Raw genomic sequence first — 22,617 nt, forward strand, 5'->3', positions numbered from 1 at the left:
TGCTTTTATATGTAACGTAACAACACATGGAAATATGTATACATGCATATAATAAATATATAAAATATTTTTTAAATATAATATAGAATTTTTTGCACGCTGTCATTTTGGGTAGCTTCCAAACTCTGTCTGGCCCCTCCAGTAGGTCCCTAGAGACACACCAGGGGACAAACTAATGATTTTATCCGAATCGAAAACTTAACTTTTTTATTCTTCAGATAATTACTGAGGAGTTAGAAAATCGCTAATTTGCTGTTCTGCGCACCTCATTATTGGAGTCAAATATAAAACTGAATTCTGAGCCACCAAGTGGCTAAAGGGGGTAATGCAACAGCTAAAACTTGGGGCTCTTCTGATACTTGTAAGAGAATTTGCAAACCGCTTTCCATTATTTATGTATGTATCCATATATTGTTATCTGAACAGGATTTAACAACAACCATTAACTATTATGATTTGTTCATAGCTCAGGCGCAGGAACTATAGTGTGCATCTCTTGAATTGTTTTCAATGTAATTTTTGTATTATGGTGTTTAAATTAAAAATAAAGTAAATAAAATAAAGATATATAAAGTAGAATAAAATGGGACACTTGTGTAAAGTGCAAGAGCCTAAAAATTATACATAACAATGATGCTTCAAATTAAAACCCTATGTCTGTTTATCTGACAAGGTTAGTGATTTTATTTGGGTAGACTCATCTCTTGGTTGGTTTTACTTCCTGTCTTTGTCTTTTCTCCTCTCATCTGTAATTGTCTGCCCCATCCTTATTGGCTCCTGTTACTCATTTCTCTGCAACTCCACATCTCAGCCTCTTTAACTACCCATTTACCCAACATATCTTAATCCACTCGCTGCTGTTCCTTTTGTTGTCTTTTTGCTTTCCTGATGTGCACATCTTCCATCCAGCCTTTTCAGCCTGCACTGAATCTGTCTTGCATGCCTCCCGAATCCTTCATTTAGGTTCTCATATCGACTACAAATAACAATAACACATTGTTCACACCTATTTATTGAATATTCACACATACAGAAAACACAGAGGCTCATATTATACTTCAAATCATCAGAATAATAGCAGTAATATGGTAATGATAGACACCGGAACAATCATAGTAATTATACTTTGATAAAATCATAGTAATACATTGATAAAATTCTCCACAGAGATATTTCAGGTTCACCGGAAATAATAATAAGCGATGACATTCCACTTCGGATCAAATGGGGCAAAAAAAAGGAATCACTTTGGAGTTGAAATGAGGTCATAATGAAGGTAATACACACACATATTCACAGGCGCACACGCACACACATAGACTGTATGTATGTACATTTGGAGATATAACACCCAGTGTCGCCCAGCGACTGAGTGCAGTCCTTTTAAGAAATAGTTTCCATATTTGGCGAGGCTTTACAGTAGACTTAAATCATCCCCGTGTTAATCTATTTAATGTTGTATAAGTATATATGGCTGGTTTAGAAACAATAAGTGTTACAATCACACACTTTTGAATGTCAGCACCCCAAGTGTTCAGTTCAGAAACACAGATTCAGGTCATCTTTTTAAATCAAAGAAGTTTAAATATTCTCACAGAATATTACACAAGTGTGCGCAATCTCACATTAGACATATGGAAAATGTCTCCGATGAACTATTTTGCTGAGTTAAAGCCACATTGTTCACATGTCCTGGATTCTGAGGTTGTGTAATGCTTTGATAATGGCTGCACTTGTCTGCGTATGATTGAAAAGAAGCTCTCGTCGCTCAGTGACCCACTGCTGAATGCGTTATTTTCCGCTATCATAATTATGGCTGAACAAAGGGCTTACCTTGAAAAGCAGCCAGTTAAATGTTGCATAAATCAAAGCTTGAATTCAGCCTTGGAACGAAGGCTGTGCAGCTTGCTGCAGTCAGTATAAATGCACGTACTCTGTCATACTGTACGTTATATTTTCTTTGTGCAGCCATTTTAGCAGTGCCACATGAATTACAATCACTGTAATTACACAGGACAGGAAAGGAGCAAAAAAATCAAACCTGACTGTGATTTTTCTCCCCAATGCTGCTGTTGTATTAGGTGCAAACATAATCACTGTTTCATTTTGCCCTTTCACGATATAAAAATATGTAGCAGCAGGTGAATTCAGGCATCGCGGATGTTACAGATGACTCTGCTGAAGCAACGAATCTAGTTCTTAGCAAAGTTTCATAAATCTTTTGGGTACTGAAGAGGGGGAAAAGGCACCCCCATGAAGCTCAAACACAGGATAGCACCTTCTGTGTATGATGTATGTCTCAGGGCTACAATGCTCCAGGAAACTTTACAAGCAACCTGAAGGGGCAGCAGTTCCTTCAAATGGATCATTCTACATTTTGACTTGAGCATTGACTGGCAGCGTCTTGCAGTTGGTTGAATTCGGTAGCTCAGATACATTCATGTTCCTCTCAGGTTGATTTACCTTCTGGTGTGAGTTATCAGGCACACTGACCGAAAATTAAATCAGACTAACATAGGAGCTCTGAGCAGAATCTCATCATCCTGAAGGTTATGGTGTCCAATGAACTTTGCGGAAGAAAAAATTTGTAGCGTTACTGAACTGTTTGAACTTTCAAGTGTCTTGCCCCTCATCGTTAGAAATACAGTACCGACTAAGGTGGGTTATCTGCCATCAATCCAGTCCTATGTTGTTGAGGGGCTCAGTGTAAAAATCTAGTCTTGAGCTACCCCTCTTTTCTTTATATCTTGCTTGGTTTGGACTCTGGGGAGTTCAGTCCATGACCGATAATTTTCCTGATGATGTGCGACTGATCTGTTGCTAGTCAGATGCTTTCCAGATGGTATTGCATGTTAGATCAAAATCTGTTGGTATCTGCTGTAGAGAGTTTTTTAGGCCTCCCATTTCGTCTTTTGATCTCCCTTTTTCCAATTTCCTTAAATGCTTTAAGGACACACTGCACATCATGCCAAGATATGTCACATTTTCAGCTAATAGCTCTTTGGGAAACAACTTCCTGGTGCAAAAATACTATTTTTCATCTGCCAAACTGTGTTATGTTTAAGATATTTCATAGATTTAACTAAAAAATTGGAACAAATGATGCGCTTTGTGACAGGCAACTAGTAACAAATTGCCTAAAAGTGGTTCTTTGTGTAGACACAGTATTGTTTCATCACTTAAGTTAGATGTCTTTTAAATGTTTTAGTGATAGGTCAGTGTTGAGAAGCTTAACAAACAAAAAACATTTTTCTCAAAATGGTCAAGTACAAGGGCTCAACTGAAAATGAGTGAAAAAGCAGCAAAGCCTTGAGAAAGTCTGGAGAACTATTGCTTTAAATATCTGGTTAATTGGAAGGAAAATGTAAAGAAATACAGGGGTGGCTCAAGAGTTTTGAATAGTACTGTACATCATGGTATGCACTTTCCAAAACAAACTAATATTTAATTTAACCATAATTTAAGAGAACTTGGAGGCAGCAGGGTTCATATTTTGAGGGAATCAGAGAGTATGCACATCTGTTTTTTTCCCCAGGGGCCCCTAAACCAGTTGAAACTAATCATGATTTAATGTATTAGTAATTGTAGCTAGCTTCTAATACAATTTGGTGCTAATATAACTTTTTGACTAAAAAAATGCAAACTAATGTCACTCACCTCAACCTTGTGTGCTTTTTTAGAGCTTGTTAGCAAGTGTTCACACTTTTGAGCTAAACAAAGTAAACATTATCCCTGCTAAACACAGCATGTTGGCATTTTCTTTGTCATAATGTCATGGTAACATTAGCACTTAGCATGGCTTAATCTTAAATAAATCAAACTGCTGGTCTGACATTGTGGCCCACTGAGGAAGCCAGATGTGATGCCACAAAAACAGCCCAGCGTCTGCTTTCCTCTCCTGTTGCTCTCTAATGAAATTCAACTGAGAAGCTTCCTCAGCACGAAAACAAACTCTGAAGTACATTTTCAAGACGACAAAATGTTTCATTTCTTTCTGTAACAGCTATGTATCAACTGAAGGAAACATGAAGAACTTTCGTTGAAAAACTCTGAACATCAATAACTTATTTAGCTATACACCTCTTTGTAATAGATCATTTCAATAACAATAATAAAAAACTACCAGTACTCAATCACCTACATTTAAAAAAGCCAGAACTAAGCGAGCTGCTGTAGCACCTTATTCAAACTCACTTCTATATGATATATTAATCCAAAACCCCCTCTTTCCTGTTTTGAGAGCTGCACTGCAGAGAAAGGGTGCATGAAGGCCTCGCTTCCAGGAGTATCTCAGGCTGATACTGTAATTTTTCCTTTTTCTTTATACAAACGATACAGAAGGTTCACACAAGCTAAGCCACTAAGAAAAGCGTTTCATTTATATGAACGAGGATATGACAGTGACACGGCTGAGAGTCAGGCTATTGCTCTCGTCCTTGGATCGTTACGGCTGCTGACCCATCTCAACCAATCCTCACACGCTTTCATACACATGACCTCTCATTCTCCCTCCCTGTAAGTGTGTTCATGAGGAGGAAAAGACATGTTTTTGAAAAAGAAAAGAGAGGGATGAGCATGAAAAATAGGATATATTGAAGTGTATGTGGATGGTATGATGGGGGCTCTTTTTTTTCTTATAAACTCATTTACAAAACAACACCATTTTCTTGGCTATCCACTAAATATGAAGCTACAGCCAGATGTGCCTTAGTTTAGCTTTGCATAAAGACAGGAAAAAGGGGAAATGGGCAGCCACACTCTATTTAAATATGTATATTTAAATCAAAATATTTTTAAAAAGGTTGAAAGTTGGCGCCCACGCTAGCTTCCTCCCTGTTGTTTTCAGTCTTTATGATGAGCTATGTTAAGATGGGCTCCATAATCCAAATCTAAGTCTTGGAAAAACAAAAGCAAAACAAATGAGTGTATTTCCCCAAAATGTCAAACTATTAATTGAAGCCCACATTATAAACACTTTTCTAAAAACATTCCAAGTCCATCAGCTGGGAAATTTTCTTCTTCAACCAACTGGAACACATCATAATATCAAAATACAGGGTACAGACAGCAAGGCACCCTCCATACTGACAGTGTCCCAAGGATGGACCACGAGTCCGGGGTTTAGGCATGATAAAGGCATGGCTCAGCGCTGGATGGGACCTCTTCCAGATTGCTTGGGGTCAGTTGGTCAGGAACAAAAGAGAAGAAGAAGGGAAGAAGGAGTTGGCGAGTGTATTAAAGAGTTTCTGACTGGCAGGAGGAACCTCGGGAAAGCTGGGGAGGTTTCCTTAAATCGGATGGTGTTGAGTTTTCAGCACACTGAGCCAGTTGGATCAGCCTCCCCAGGAGTGTAGAAGTCAGGGATGGGTAGACCAGTGTGCAGTGTGACCTAAAGAAAAACACATTTACACACACATGGGTAAACTAAATCGATTCAATATATTTTTCCTCCTCCAGGGGGAGCTGTGGAACTATTCCCTCAAAGCATGAAGACTATTTTTCTTCCCTTTGGGAGGCATTTTGCTTCCTGGATACAGCACTACAAATGAGAAAACTGACTGGGAGCAAAAAAGAAATTCAAAGCTTCTCACTGATGTTGACTCTTTGAAGCTTTTTCTCTGTTAAGATTTAATCTCCCGAGGACATATTTGTAAAAGTTAGATAGTTGTAATGAATAATAACTGAACTCATGTGATGCTTTATTAATTCACAAGCAGAATCCTCACTTTCTGTTTGTTGCGGCGCTCCGGCAAAAGACAGAATTAGCAAATTAAACATCATCCCCCAGAGCGGCTCAGCACTTCCCCAGCATGAGAACAAATTTAAGACTGAAAGAAGAAATTAAAATCGAAAGGAAAACTATAAACTTGTTTTCTGCAATACCGTGCAGAGTCGGTTCATTATTTAGTCTGCAGTATTTGGATGTAAAAAATATATCCATTTTTACTTTACTTTTCGCCTTTATGCCTCGGTATGAACTGAAGTTTAAGGTTAGAGAGTAAATTCAGTTGGAAACAGATGATTGCAGTTACTTTGGTGCATGCATGGACTGAAATTTTCTACCTGGACGTTTCGGTTGAGGCTGATAGCGGGGTAGTAAGCGCCCTCCAAGCCTTCGAATGCCACTGGGCCCTGCTGCTCATCGTTCACGAGGAAGATGAGAATCCCACGTGTAAAGTCCAGCAGCACTCCTATTGTAGCTCCTTTAGTGATGCCACCGTCTGTCCTGTGTGGGCACAGGAAAAAAAAACAAAGGATAACCGTGTTATTAATTTACCACGGTAACCCTCCAGTTCTGAGCTTAGATTTTCCATCAAAACATGGTAAAAAAAATTAAAATCTAGCAGTGACTTATTTTAAGTCTTTGTCACTTTAGAGTCTGGATTCTTTCCAGCCTGTTAATCATATTATCAGTGCTCATATTTATCATGTAGCCTGTAACACTACTACTACTACTACTACTAATAATAATAAAAGTAACTACACCATGATCACATTGACCACATTTAAAAGCTACTTAAACATTCATTTACAGATGACAGACAGACATTTCGGTTGCTAGGATCAAAATTTGGCTTAAACAACATGAAATCGTGGTTTGGTCAGTCTGGTTGTATTATGTTGGTGTTTGGTGTGTTTAGTTGGCACACTTTAGGCCCCAAAGTACAAACTGAGCATCAATTAAATGGCACGGCCTACGCAAGTATCGTTAGAGCCCATGTACATCCTTTTATGGCCAAAGTATACCCATCTAATGATGGCTGCTTCTGGCAAGTTAACATAGAACGTCAAATCATCTCAATCTGAACATGGCGAAGAGTTCACCATACTTAAACAGTCTTCAGAGTCACCAGATCTCAATCCAATAGATCATCTTTAAGACAAATCTGCAGACACAGTGTGACGCTATCATGCCAATATTGTCCAGAATCTCTGGACAATGTTTCCAGCATCTTGCAAAAGGGAATCTTTTTTTAAGTGAAGCATTTTCCTGCACCTACAGTAATCTTATGCTAGAAGTAAACTTTATTTTACTTAGTGGCCTTTTATCCTGTGTTATGACAGGACAGTTGAGAATTGACAGGGAAGCTTGGGGCAGATTTAAACCCAGGCCTCTGCAACAAGCTTAATAAGTAAAACTGGTGTCCCTTTTCTAAACACTATTATACTGTACATGTAAAAGCAGAAGACTTCCATTTGTGATCGAAGAAATTACATCTGCATTAGTACATGGACAATCACTTGTCACTTTCTTTATTACCTATTGGTGTGCGAGTTGTTGTGCATGAACCAGGAGCGGTTATTGTCCACATACATGGCCCAGGCTTTGTCATCCTTCCCTAGCATCACATCCTTCAGGACGTCACTCCGAGCGATGCCGAAGGCTGGGTCAGGGTGGTTGTCATAGCGGTCAACGGTCATTTCCCAGTAATGAACACCTCGAGAGAAAGCAGTGTTCCCCAAGACCACTCGGTCATCATAGCTGTTGCACGTCACCGTCAGGTTGTCGTTGGAGAAGATGATGTCAGGGTGAGCGGACGCCGGGTCAAAGGTGAACCAAGCTACTGCACAAAGGGAAATGCGTACCATTAGGTTTTTAGTGTTAATAATATCAGTGACTGCGAGATGAGAGGCAATGATCATGATTTTACAAACACCACATAAAACCAGAAGGTAAAGGTTAGATGAGGTGAAGTTACACTGTAAAAATATCTGAATGGAGGGAACAGTAATAACATGAAAGACAAGAAGAAGACTTACTATCATTGTTATGATCAAACACGAATAATAATACCTAAACTATATACTTATACTACATAACTTAATCTATAACTTAATAAGCTTAACCACTTTTAGATAATCAAACTTGTGTCAAACAGTCTGCAAATCTTAACCGGTTCCTGCACGGAAAAGCAGATTAGTTTGATAATTATGGGTAAGGAAATTGTTAATAAAATAAAACTTAACTTTAAAATACATAACTAGAAACTTCTAATAGTTATTATAGTAAGAGGTCAGTTCACCCAAACAAGAAAAGAAACGTGAAAGGTGAAAGGTAAAAGACTCTGTGTGGATGTTCATTTAGACTGTGAACTCAAGCTTGCTTGAGCCATCTGATAACCTCCACTATCAGAGCAGACTCTGCTGTGTTGGTCTACATAAGTTAAATTTGTATTGTCTTTAGGTGAACTGCTCCTTTTCTCTATTACAACACATTGCTTTTAAACTTCTTAAACCACATGCTAATGATAATTTTGCAATGCTGCTTGACTCACAGCTGAAAGACACAGTAACAGATCTCTATGCAGGAAGGTAAACAGGCGGGCTTTTGCTGGGCTCCAGTGGACCTGCTTTTACTGGTGTCACCATGTGCAGCGACGTTCCATTACACTGCTTTATTTCCCGAAGGAAATAAAGCAAAGACATTTATTGTAGGCTTGTATTGCACGTTTAATAAGTGCAGCCCACAGAGGAGCAAACTGCCCACCTGCTGGGTTGAGTGTGAAGACCTCATTGATGAAACAAGCAATGGCCTGAAGGGGATCAGAGCAGAAACAGTGTGCAAGGAGAGTCATCCATACCTGTGCCTATAGACTGAATATCACATGGAGGGAGTCCAGCTAAAATGTGAAATGGTGGGGGGAGTGAAGAAGAAAAAAAGGAAAAGAAAAGAGGAAGAGGAGGAGAGCAAAGCGAAGCAGTGAAGCAGAGGGGTGGGAAGGGCGGTGGAGAGGGTAAAAAGCAGATTTGATCAGGGATCCTGGTTCAGCTCATTGGACATAAGACCAGAGGAGAGCCCCAAAATGAAAACAAAAGAGCTCCTAGAAACAAACCACTGCAGACTTAGAAGGAACAACGAAGGAACAATGAAAACAAAGCAATTGTTCTGAATAAGAAAAATAAGAAAAGGACAATCTGATCTGGAAGAAGGGTGCAACAACACTGAAAACGTCTGCGTGGTTAGATCACTTTGTACGCCTCCAACAGCTGCTGAGTGCTTTCTGTGTCAGGTAGGGAGGCTGTCTGGGCCTTTCAGGTCCACTGATGGATGACAAGCTTCCCCATCTATGCAGATTACCATTTAACTAATGGGAAAGCCGGTACATGGGTGGATTATACACAATCCAGCTGCTCCTCGAGGCCCTTGGGCTAAAAGGCGCAAAACACACCTTCGAACAGAATTCACATCCTGCTGCTGCCCACTGGATGAAAATCTTGTGTTTTGGAAGCCTTTAATTAATGTGATCTTTTTTTCCGGATCTTTCAAATCCCTATGAAACTAACTAACTCAAAAAGCCTTGTGTCAGTCTGAAGAACATCAAAGAAAGAAGATTTTCTCTGCAGACTTAATATATATTAAAGCTGCAAGCAGCGTTATGAGGGCCCTCGCACCCCCGGCGCGTCGAGCCACGCCCAACACCTAAAACCAGCACGTCCGATCGATGTCACATTGATGGAATTCATGCATTTAACCACCAGCTAACATTTCAACTCATTCATTCATGATTAGCTAGTCGTTCCACTAGGTGGCACTCTAACCATTATGTACAAATGGCATAACAAACATTTCCGAACTCGAGTCTCATTATGCCTGCGACCTTTGGGTGAGATTGGACATTGTGTTTTTGAGTAACAGCAGATTACTGCGTTTTGGCGAGTGATTGAGAGTCTACGTGCCGCCATGACCACCCCGTTTCCCTGAACGTAAAAAGCTTCGCAATTTAACAACACAAAGGTCTTTGGATTCCACACACTGAAGAATAGTGCAATCTGATGAAATCCCTTGGAGGAGTTCGGCAAAGAACGATGCCTGAAAAGAGGGGAAAATGTTGCCAAAATTGCACATTAATTTTAAAATGGCTGACTTCCTGTTGGATTTGGGATATTGCTCCAAGAGACTTTTTTGTACATCTTGATATCTCCTATAAGCTTACCAGGTTTCAGACTCATACATAAAACACAGAGCAGGGGCTGTGGTTTTGAAATTTTGTAGGGGGCGCTGTGGAGCCATTTTGGGATATTCAATGAAAATGATCACATGACAACAAAGCCTTCGTCACATTGGAGGTGTGTGCCAAATTTCAAGCCTCTATACACTTGCCAAGACCCTCAAAAGCCACTTCATCTTTCATGGTGAACAGCGTTGCCACCAGGGTGCGCCGTTCAGTTTAAAGTCACAATTTTTGCACTGAAGCATCACGAGGGACTGATGTTGATATTCACCGCTTTTGAGGTGGCCACGATGAACCTGTGAAAATCAGTACAACAAAATGAAAGCCATGACATTTCCTGTTCCCACTAGGTGGCGCTGTCCGTATTTCCGACAATGGGCACATCAATCTGTTCAGGGCGGGTCTGACATCATGCCTGTAAAGTCTGGTACTGATCAGACTGGATTTCATTGAGTTATACTAATTTGTTTCTTCATGGCGTGACATCAAAGTTCGCCATGCTGCTGGGGTCACACCCTTTTGCGAAAACTCACAGTTTTCACTGTAACCCAAGACCAACTCCTTAAGGCTTTCCTGGAGAAATTTGAGGCTGCAGATGTCACCCATCACAATACTGTACCCCAAAGTGTAAAACATGACATTTCCTGTTCCCACTAGGTGGCGCTGTACCTGGTGTCAAATATGGCAGTTGAAATATGTTCAGGGGTGGAGCCTTATCATATGTGTTCACTTTGGTCAAGGTCAGAAAATGTATGACAAAATGAGAGGCAATAAGATTTTCATGGCGAGTCATCGAAATTCGCCATGGCGCCACGGCCTCATAGTATTGTGAAAACTCAAAAGCTCCGCAATTTAACATGGCACAAGGGTGTAGTTGACACTGACCAAATATGAAGGTTATGAAATCAAACCCCAAGGAGGAGTTCGCAAAAGTTCGAGGCATGGAAATGGCAAAATTTGAGCCAAAATGTCACCTTCTCTTCCAAATGGCGGACTTCCTGTTGGGTTTGCGTCAATGGGCCCACAGACTTTTTTGTTCGTCTTGGCATGATACATATGTGTGCCAAATTTCATACATGTAGCTCAAACGATGTGGTCGTAGGGCTGCATTTAACAAGGCATAGGTGGCGCTCTAGAGCCATTTCCCAGTGCTCATATGTAAAACCATTAAAATACAAAATTTTTCACCAGACCTGGCATGTGTGCAAAATTTCATGAGTTTTTGAGCATGTTTAGGCCCTCAAAAAGGCCCTTGTTTCGCCTGAATAATAATAATAATAATAATTAAAGCTGCAAGCAGCGTTATGAGGGCCCTCGCACCCCATCGCGTCGAGCTACGCCCAACACCTCAAACCAGCACCTCGGATCTGATGTCACATTGATGGAATTCATGCATTTAACCACCAGCTAACATTTCAACTCATTCATTCATGATTAGTTAGTCGTTCCACTAGGTGGCGCTCTAACCATTATGTACAAATAACATAATAAACATTTCTGACCTCGAGTCTCATCACTCCTATGACCTTTTGGAGAGATTGGACATTGTGTCTTTGAGTGACAGCAGATTACTGCTTTTTGGCGAGTGATTGAAACTCCACGTGCCGCCATGACAACCCCGTTTCCCTGAACGTAAAAACCTTCGCAATTTAACATCACAAAGGTCTTTAGATTCCTCACACTGGAGATTGGTTCAATCTGATGAAATCCCTTGGAGGAGTTCGTCAAAGAAGGGTGCCTGGAAAGAGGGCAAAATGTTGCCAAAATTGCACATTCATTTTAAAATGGCTGACTTCCTGTTGGATTTGGGATATTGCTCCAAGAGACTTTTTTGTACATCTTGATATCTCCTATAAGCTTACCAGGTTTCAGACTCATACATAAAACACAGAGCAGGGGCTATGGTTTTGAAAGTTTGTAGGGGGCGCTGTGGAGCCACTTCGCACTATTTAATGAAAATGATCACATGACAACAAAGCCTTCATCCATTTGGAGGTGTGTGCTAAATTTAAAGCCTCTATATTCTTTCCAAGCCCCTCAAAAGCCACTTCATCTTTCATGATGAACCGCGTTGCCACCAGGGTGCGCCGTTCAGTTTAAAGTCACAATTTTTGCACTGAAGCATCACGAGGGACTGATGGTGATATTCACCGCTTTTGAGGTGGCCACGATCAACCTGTGAAAATCAGTACAACAAAGTTAAAGCCATGACATTTCCTGTTGCCACTAGGTGGCGCTGTCCGTATTTCCGACAATGGGCATATCAATTTGTTCAGGGCGGGTCTGACATCATGCCTGTAAAGTCTGGTACTGATCAGACTGGATTTCATTGAGTTATACTAATTTGTTTCTTCATGGCGTGACATCAAAGTTCGCCATGCTGCTGGGGTCACACCCTTTCGTGAAAAGTCACAGTTTTCACTGTAACCCAAGACCAACTCCTTAAGGCTTTCCTGGAGAAATTTGAGGCTGCAGATGTCACCCATCACAATACTGTACCCCAAAGTGTAAAACATGACATTTCCTGTTCCCACTAGGTGGCGCTGTCCCTGGTGTCAAATATGGCAGTTGAAATATGTTCAGGGGTGGAGCCTTATCATATGTGTGCTCTTTGGTCAAGGTCAGAAAATGTATGACAAAATGAGAGGCAATAAGATTTTCATGGCGAGTCATCGAAATTCGCCGTGGCGCCACGGCCTCATGGTATTGTGAAAACTCAAAAGCTCCGCAATTTAACATGGCACAAGGGTGTAGTTGACACTGTCCAAATTTGAAGCTTATAGGACCAAATCCCAAGGAGGAGTTCGTTAAAGTTCGAGGCATGGAAATGGTAAAATCAGAGCCAAAATGTCACCTTCAATCCAAAATGGCGGACTTCCTGTTGGGTTTAGGACATTGCCATAATAGACTTTTTTGTTCGACTCTGAACGTTATATAGGTGTACCGACTTTCAAACATGTAGGTCATACCCATACCGGGGGCTCGCGTTTTTCATTTTTCTAGGTGGCGCTACTGAGCTAATTTTCCCAGGTCATGTCTGAGAACATTAAAATACGTAAATTTTCACCAGACCTGACGCGTGTGCAAAATTTCATGAGTTTTCGAGCATGTTTAGGCCCTCAAACGGCCAATTCATTTGCCGAAATAATAATAATAATAATAATTAAAGCTGCAAGCAGCGTTATGAGGGCCCTCGCACCCTGGCGTGTCGAGCCACGCCCAACACCTAAAACCAGCACGTCCAATGTGATGTCACATTGATGGAATTCATGCATTTAACCACCAGCTAACATTTCATCTCATTGAACCATGATTATAGTCGTCCCACTAGGTGGCGCTCTAACTATTACTGACAAATGGCATAACAAACATTTCCGAGCTCGAGTCTCATCACACCTGCGACGTTTGGGAGAGATTGGATATTGTGTTTTTGAGTGACAGCAGATTACTGCTTTTTGGCGAGTGATTGAAACTCTAAGTGCCGCCATGACCACCCCGTTTCCCTGAACGTAAAAAGCTTCGCAATTTAACATCACAAAGGTCTTTACATTCCACAAACTTCAGATCGGTCCAATCTGATGAAATCCCTTGGAGGAGTTCGTCAAAGTATGAAGCCTGAAAAGAGGGGAAAATGTCGCCAAAATTACACATTAATTTTAAAATGGCTGACTTCCTGTTGGATTTGGGATATTGCTCCAAGAGACTTTTTTGTACATCTTAATATCTTCCATGAGCTTACCAAGTTTCAGACTCATAGATAAAACACAGAGCAGGGGCTGATATTTTGAATCTTTGTAGGGGGCGCTGTGGAGCAATTTCGCGCTATTCAATGAAAATGATCACATGACAACAAAGCCTTCATACATTTGGGGGTGTGTGCCAAATTTAAAGCCTCTATAAACTTTCCAAGCCCCTCAAAAGCCACTTCATCTTTCATGTTGAACCGCGTTGCCACCAGGGTGCGCCGTTCAGTGTAAAGTCACAATTTTTGCACTGAAGCATCACGAGGGACTGATGGTGATATTCACCGCTTTTGAGGTGGCCACGATGAACCTGTGAAAATCAGTACAACAAAATTAAAGCCATGACATTTCCTGTGGCCACTAGGTGGCGCTGTCCGTATTTCCGACAATGGGCACGTCAATCTGTTCAGGGCGGGTCTGACATCATGCCTGTAAAGTCTGGTACTGATCAGACTGGATTTCATTGAGTTATACTAATTTGTTTCTTCATTGCGTGACATCAAAGTTCGCCATGCTGCTGGGGTCACACCCTTTTGCGAAAAGTCACAGTTTTCACTGTAACCCAAGACCAACTCCTTAAGGCTTTCCTGGAGAAATTTGAGGCTGCAGGTGTCACCCATCACTATACTGTACCCCAAAGTGTAAAACATGACATTTCCTGTTCCCACTAGGTGGCGCTGTCCCTGGTGTCAAATATGGCAGTTGAAATATGTTCAGGGGTGGAGCCTTATCATATGTGTTCACTTTGGTCAAGGTCAGAAAATGTATGACAAAATGAGAGGCAATAAGATTTTCATGGCGAGTCATCGAAATTCGCCATGGCGCCACGGCCTCATAGTATTGTGAAAACTCAAAAGCTCCGCAATTTAACATGGCACAAGGGTGTAGTTGACACTGTCCAAATTTGAAGGTTATGAAATGAAACCCCAAGGAGGAGTTCGCAAAAGTTCGAGGCATGGAAATGGCAAAATTAGAGCCAAAATGTCACCTTCTCTTCCAAATGGCGGACTTCCTGTTGGGTTTGCGTCAATGGGCCCCCAGACTTTTTTGTTCGTCTTGGCATGATACACATGTGTGCCAAATTTCATACATGTAGCTCAAACGATGTGGTCGTAGGGCTGCATTTAACAAGGCATAGGTGGCGCTCTAGAGCCATTTCCCAGTGCTCATATGTAAAACCATTAAAATACAAAATTTTTCACCAGACCTGGCATGTGTGCAAAATTTCATGAGTTTTTGAGCATGTTTAGGCCCTCAAAAAGGCCCTTGTTTCGCCTGAATAATAATAATAATAATAATAATAATAAGAAACGGAGCAGATACAATAGGGCCTTCGCACTCTCAGTGCTCGGGCCCTAATAATAATAATAATAATAAACAGAGCAATTACAATAGGGCCTTCGCACTGTCAGTGCTCGGGCCCTAATAATAAGAAACGGAGCAGATACAATAGGGCCTTCGCACTCTCGGTGCTCGGGCCCTAATAAGAAACGGAGCAGATACAATAGGGCCTTCGCACTCTCGGTGCTCGGGCCCTAATAATAAGAAACGGAGCAGATACAATAGGGCCTTCGCACTCTCGGTGCTCGGGCCCTAATAATAATAATAAACAGAGCAATTACAATAGGGCCTTCGCACTGTCAGTGCTCGGGCCCTAAATATAATGTAAATACAGCATAATAATGAAAATATAAGGGTTTAACCAAGCAGCAGCAGGTTATGATTTCTTTAGATTCTCTGGAGTTAAATCAAGATTTCTCTGGTGTAAACTCCCAAATGTAGAAAGAAATGTAACTGAACTGTGATAATCAGTAAAAAAAAAGTAAGTAAGCCATTAGATTATATTACAAATGTTGTTAGAAACACCTGCCAGCTGTTTGCCAGCACGCAGATCTTCTTCATTGCATGACGTTACATTAACTACAACCACAGTGGTAACTACCCTTTTTTATGTTCATATAAAACACTTTGAAAATAATTCACTGTAACATTTCAGCTTATAATAATATCAATGGAAATACAGCCAACAGGATAAGATCATGCAAGAAAAGTGTCGGCATATTTGGGAAGATGTCAGCTGCACCTGAGGAACAAAAACATGAAGACAAACACGTGGGTGTTAAAAATGCTGAAAATATTTGCCTCTAAGAATAAATCTTGGTGGTTTGTAGAGCATCATAATTTCCAGCTTTCCATCTTGGGATAAAAAAGCTAACTGTGTGCCTTTTAAAAAAATGTTATAATGCTGTAATATAAACCTCCTCTCATTCATTTCCCCCACTTGTCATGGGAGCTACCAGTTCTTATATCATTAAGAACATCAGCAGTATTCTTTCTGTCAGCCGTGCTTCTCACCTCTTTAACTGCCAACACACATCTGCTCATTATGCCCCTAATTAGCTCCCCTTGTAGATATACCGACTGGCTTTTGGCTCCTGCCTGTTACTGCCTTACATACACCTTTGCACGCCTGCCCAGCTCCATTTGCTTTCCTCGCTTTGTTTCTTTGCTCTTGCCACCTGCTGGTATAGCTTGTTTTGAGCTGGCAGCATACGAGCCCGTTACCTGCAACATGGATATTTATGACATTGATTTGATAATGATATTTTGCCTAGCAAGCAATCTTGGTGTTTATTTTAAAGATCAATCTACAAACTGAGCAGGACATTTTACAGTGTGGTAATGGCAGACTAAAAATAAAAGGGAAACGGCGAAATCTTAATGGAAGTGAAGCAAAAGTATCTGAGTATCTGAGCATTTGTAGCCAGAGGCTGCTCGACCAGTGGTGCACCCAACCTGGTTGGAAATTAAAATCACCAATAAAATATGGCAGCGCTGCAGTGTCCCACTGTGCAAGGACGTGCTGATGGTTTGACCATCTTTATTTATTGTGTATGATAAAAACCTAATTGCCAATGTTCTCTGTTCTCACTGTTTAAATGGAGACGTTGCAATTTCTCGTTATTTCTCGTCTGACCTATACAATACACTGCCACTGATAATTAACTAATATCAGCGCTGGCCTGAGCAACCCAACATGTAGCTCTATTTTAAAAAGCACAGTGTTCTGAAAGCTTGCTTGCTCAGTAGCAAATATAAAATAAACGATGGCTGAATTTTGATTCTCTTTTTGCTCAAAACTGTCAGTGAGGTAGCGCTCTTAAAAAAACAAAACACCAATTCATACTTGAGTCTTTGCTCTTTCTAGATTCACAGTGATTTAAATTTACAGTGAAAACAAGAGGAAGAAGGAGATGAGGCTCAACGTACTCTCAGAGGTCTGCATGATCAGTGTCTTGCTGTACTGGCCGACTCCGCTGGCATTGAAGGCCTTCACCCTGGACTTGTACGTGCTGTTGAAGTGGAGCCCGTCCACTGTGCAGATGGTCTCCGTCCCCACGTACACTTCCTGTAAAGACACACAGTGCTTCCTGTTATGCTGGCAGATGCATCAAGTGCGTAACTATGACACCAAAGAGAGTCCATTTCTTCTGGAGGAGTGTCCCATTTGAATTTGGTGGAGAGGGTAATAAGAGAGAATGCGAGCTTGTACAACTGAACGTGGGCACGGCAGCCCACACTTGAGTATAAATAGACATGGGGACACAACTCGCCAGGCTCAGCGTGGAGCTGCGTAGGTGTGACTCAGTGAATCAGAGAATAAAGGAGGAAGAGAAAACTTCCCTCAGAATTTTTTGGCATAGTGCTGCATCAGATGCAGGTACAGCAATACAAGGATTTTAGTTTATATTATAGAGACGCACAGACCAGATGGCAAATTAATATTTAAACACACACACACACACACACACACACACACAAACCCCAAACCAAATCATCACAGATGCTGCAAAACATTCGCCACGACTCTCGTCTTGGTGCGTTTGTGTTGACGATCACACGCTAACACAAAAAGTCTCCAGGCTGTAATACAATTTGGCAATGGCTCTCTACCAATTAGCAGTTAGCAGATACAGTTTGTGAATCAGTTGGCAGATTGGATGCGAATGCTCACCATGTTACTCCACACTTGTAATTAAGAAACAGACAATTACAGAACACGAAAAGAACTTGAAGGGTGAACGACTACGACCAGCTGCTTTTAGCTTACAGTCTGCATTTAGGACGTAAGTGTCTGCTTTTCATAAGTTTGAAAAACAAAACAAAACCGGATACGTTAAGAAATAGCTGCTATCCATTTCTAGTCTCCTTACAAACCACTGAGCAAAGCAACAGCTTCACAGTCAGAATCTGCAAGGGATCTCTGCACAGCAGGGATGAAAAAGTCCAATATTTTTTGAGTTAAAAGCTCTAGTTACTGCTGCCGGGGGTGTGCGAAATACTTTAATTATGCTGCACCAGCTGCTATAATGAATATAATGGACATAGTGCTTCTTTTTTTGGAGTAATGAGAGGATGCTGACAGAAAGTGCAGACTAGAATATCGAAGATGAGATGTTTATGTATGTGTGTGTGTGTGCGGTTGGCCTTCGGGGATTTGCAGGCTGCTTTTTATTGGCTTGTGTTCTTTTTATTAAAGGAGACCTATTACACTAATTTCCGACTCCATATGTCCCAGCTCTGCATGATTCACAGTTTAAAAAGTCATTATTGATGTTATATCTGGGCATCAGCCTCTGTCTGAAACAGAGGGTTTGAAAGTGGGTGGGGCTTCTCTGCTCACAGCTAGAGTGTTGTGCCCAGGATAGCCATATTAGGAAACATGCTCCCAATGACATCATACAGGGCCAAGAACAGAAAAAAAGAACTGTGAGAAACATTTTTTGGGTCTGATCTTGTTATCCAAAAGCTGTAATAGTAAAGAGAATGGCTGCGCCATATCACACTGTCCATGTTAACATTGGTATAAACTTTTAAATGGTATCAGCGTCCTGCGACAACATCAATGATATATCAACAACACAAGCCCAGACATGTCTGCAAGCAAGAGCAGGCCATCATTACCCCTCCCCACTCTGACTGCTTTATCACCTCTTTATGTGTTTGTGTTCATATTCAACATTTGTTGTTTTTTTCGCTTGGGTTCTGGGTTAAATTATTCTTCTTTTTAAGATTTAGTCACTCCATATTTCCGTTTAATTTAAGTAAATATATATTCTGTTAAATGCCATTAACTGTCTGAACCTCGAGCTGGTTCATGACAAATATTTATAAAGGGGCAGCCCCAAATAACTTCATCACCTATCATCGGAAATATCATTTGCTTGGAATATCGTGATATAGTGCTTAAACAAATGCAACACCTAAATCACAGAAGGAATTCGGTGAACGAAATACTGAAGTTGGAAATTTTTACTGACTTTTATTGAGGATTTTTTTTTGTTTTTAATTAAGCAGCGCACATTTTTTTCCTAGGTTACATATTGGAGATCATATATAGAGGAAGATATGAGGAGCACTTTTATCTCTCTTAATTTGCTCTCTTTAAATGGAGACTCATACTACTAAAGAAGAAGATTTTGTTTTCCCCTCTCTTCTTCTTCTTCTGTTTTTAATTAAACATTGCTTTCTTGCCTGCTTACAAAGTGTGAGCCTCAGGGCTATGTTGAAATAAAACCACATTTATTCCGCAAACCAAGTAACATGACTCATTTGTTTCCAACTCCGCGAGTAGGCTACTAATAAGGTTCTTGCCTTGGCGCTGCATCCGGAATGTTAATATCACTTTTAGGAAGCCTCCCGGATTGATTGTTGCGAAAATCAACAGGCCTACTATACGGAGGTTTAGAATTCAGACACAGATATGCTTTGCCATTGTACCCAGGGAATGGCTCAGGAGGTATAAGTTGCTGTCGTAACAAAGCAGGGGCTTCAGTGAATAGAAGCGTGGGGAGTATCTTATAGGATGGATTACATGCTAAACCTCTGTGAGAGTATGGCGACTGCTTTGATGCCGGATCACGCTTCCTACAGGATCATCCTAGCGGTGGTACAAATGCTTCCTCCTGACGCCGTGTCATTCAGGGCCTTGTTACGCTGCGTCACGTGACGTGCTCTGTACGACTGTCACACATTAACTTGAGTGATTTCAGCTACAAAATACTGCTGCCACATTCCCCTGGCTGAGCCGGTGTCCTCCCTGGTATCAAATGATGGAGTCTTTGCCCAGACAGAAGGAAAGCATGTCACATAAAGGTGATTTATACTCTAGCTGGTCTTGTTTTTCACTTTTTGTTTTGGGATCTAAATGTAAATATCACAAAAGTTCTCATTTAAAGAAAAATACTGCTGAAGCAGACAGATAAATTCCAGCCTGCAGGGACAAAACAGTACCTGCACAAGGAAACCTACCCTGAATGGCCCCCCATTTCCATCGTCCAGCTCTAGGATGTATCCTTCCACGGTGATGGTGGAGAGTGGTGGCTGTTTCCATGACAATGTGGCGCTGTTGTTCTGAGTGCAGCATTCCTCCAGCTGGAGCATGGGAGCAGCTGGGACTAAGAAGGGGACAAACGAGGCCAGATTACAGCCCACAGAGGTATGAAGAGACACACACTCACTCCCCAAGTGGATATAACGCTGCATTACAGCAAAGACAACTTTTATATGTATAAAAGGACACATAGTGAGAGCCTTATAATGTAAGAGTGTAAATGTTTTAGATAGAATTTTGCACATTTAAGTAGAGCAAACAGTGGTTCTTAAAAAAATATCAGGCTCTCTGTCTGTGTACCTTTCATCTGTACAAAGTCCAGCTGGTGGATTGTTTGCAGGAGAGGTCCACTGTCCAGAGTGAGGTCAAAGTCACTGGTCATCCTGGGGGTTAGGGTCCCCTTTCCCCACTGACTCTCTGTCATGTGGACTCTCCGAATCAAAGCATCAGAGATCTGTGAGACACACAGTACAGATTAATCTACCGCTAAATCTCTCATTAATAATAAGCCTGCCAGAACATTTCAGCCTCCGTTCAGATGAAGAAGTGCAGATAAAGATGCAATGATCCATAAATGCAATAATGGGATTTTTCTTTTCCACCAAGTGTCTAAAAGGTTTCTAGTTGTATTCCAAAAAATGTTTTCAAACTTGGACAGTTTCTCATTAAAATTTAAAGAAAAAAAAAAGTTATAATAGGTAAACTATGTTTTCTCCCATATGTCTCCTAATTCAGGGGTGTCAAACATAGGGCCCAGGGGCCAGAATCAACCTGGCAAAGGCTCTAATTTGGCCCCAATCTGGCTTTGGAACATACGAAGGGAGCCATAGATGAAAACCTTATGAAAAGGTCTACAGGTTTTCCTCCTGATAAAGATCTTCGCCTTTGCTATTCATACTACATTAAAGTAATTAAATAATAGATAAACATCTAAGTGACAGAAACGTTTATTCTTTCTTTTATTTCATTCTCTTTATCATCAGCATTTTGAATTTCGGATTAAATGCATAGTTAAATGTCTTTACACTGACAGAAAGGGGAGTTTCTCTGGTTCGACCCGCTTAAGATCAAAGACGTGGCCCACGACGTAAAATGAGTTTGTCATTCATGATCTAATGAAGAATTTTGAATGGTGTTAAAATCACTTGCTGAATAATTAAGATATCAATTTAAAAAGGTCACCAAACACGTAATGCTTGACTGGTGTCACAAGTGTGACACAGCATTTGCTCATCACCTCATCAGAACAAAAACGTCAGTTAGAGGCAGCTTTAGAAAGAAACATAAAGTTTTTTTGCCTTTAAACAGATGTCAAGCAAGGTTTGATTTTAATAAGGCAAAATTGTTCCCCTAAAAAGCAGAGCTTTGAAATATTTGGTTTCTTTGGCAAACCATCATTTTACGTCTTTCTAATGAAATTATGGATCAGTTTTCCAACAGTTTAATTCCAGTAATAGCCGGAGAAGTTACTTTTTGATGTCAGCTGGAGGTGTTGTACCACCTTGTTTTAAGAAATCTTTCGTCCAGTTCTACTTCATTGTTTCAGCTGTAGCTTGTAAAAGTAAAAAGGACGTCTTGTGGCCATCTTACCTGCAGGAAACCACTGGGGTCATTTTCCTTGATGACTTCCAAACAGTACTCCATCAGGCCTGTGGTCTGACGCAACTTTACTGTACAGTGGGAGATTTGATCCCGCACCACCTGGAAAAACAGGGAGAACAGAAGAGTAAACATGTATAATACACTTACAGTTCATAATCACAAGCTAATCGTCATCCCTAGAAGAAAGACAAGTAATGAGAAGAAGGATGGATGTAGACAGACCTAAAGAAAACAAGGAAAGAGGGGAGAAAAAGCCAGAAGTTCAGACAAAAGATTAGGAGCAGGATCGTCAGAGTTATTGATTGAGTAACTCTTTTTCTCTTGAGACACAGATTGAGGGAGGAAGAAGAGGCTGACGGGACACTAGCAAATGATCCTGTAACTGACGTTAACGGAAGGAAAGTGACACTGTGTTTTCACACCCGGGCAGCCTGAACAGTCATCAGTAGTTACATCACAGACAGGGATGAGGAAAAAGTTGCCCTAAAATATCTTTATGAGTGATGACACGGCTCTGAGATGCATTCAGAGTTTTCAGATTTTCTGCCCTGTATTAGTCGTTTGATTTAACAAAAAATATAATTTGGATTAGCTCCATTAATCCTAATCGAGGGGACAGGAACAGAAACCCTTCCAGAGTAACATGTCGTCTAGAGATTCCCTCTTTCTTACCGAGACTGATGTCCGCAGCTTCTTTGCAACAGTGTGAAATAAACACAAGTGCTGGACAGGGGGTTGCTAGGAAACAGAAACTTCACCGCCACAGCTCCAAGGCTGAATGGAGAGGAAAATCCTTCCTGAAGCCGTTTGCCGACCAACAGAAGATGATTTACTGATGACTGCAGTCAGTACACGCCGATACGCAATACTGTACCATAGGTGCACAGTGACTGCAATGGAATTACACCTCATTATATGCGAATTA

At 40.9% G+C, this 22,617-nt stretch overlaps 1 protein-coding gene across 4 annotated transcripts in view; it reads right to left on the reverse strand.

Annotated features, from left to right (window-relative positions):
- Nucleotides 1-994: 994 nt before the first annotated feature.
- The window catches only part of trim9 (tripartite motif containing 9), a 51,553-nt gene continuing 29,930 nt past the window's right edge, over nt 995-22,617 (reverse strand). The window contains exons 4-11 of one of the 4 annotated variants that reach the window (XM_026151508.2): nt 21,681-21,791; nt 20,391-20,544; nt 20,009-20,154; nt 16,967-17,105; nt 8,583-8,621; nt 7,316-7,565; nt 6,064-6,226; nt 995-5,389 (exon numbers count right to left, since the gene is read on the reverse strand). In XM_026151508.2, coding sequence (XP_026007293.1) covers nt 5,312-5,389; nt 6,064-6,226; nt 7,316-7,565; nt 8,583-8,621; nt 16,967-17,105; nt 20,009-20,154; nt 20,391-20,544; nt 21,681-21,791 — 1,080 coding nt within the window. In that variant the 3' untranslated portion in view covers nt 995-5,311. Of the gene's footprint in view, nt 5,390-6,063; nt 6,227-7,261; nt 7,566-8,582; nt 8,622-16,966; nt 17,106-20,008; nt 20,155-20,390; nt 20,545-21,680; nt 21,792-22,617 lie in introns of all 4 variants that reach the window. The other 3 variants (XM_026151504.2, XM_026151509.2, XM_026151506.2) reach the window with 3 other exon arrangements.

Source organism: Astatotilapia calliptera, chromosome 19 (genome assembly GCF_964374335.1).
Source record: "Astatotilapia calliptera chromosome 19, fAstCal68.1, whole genome shotgun sequence".
NCBI classification, from domain to species: domain Eukaryota; kingdom Metazoa; phylum Chordata; class Actinopteri; order Cichliformes; family Cichlidae; genus Astatotilapia; species Astatotilapia calliptera.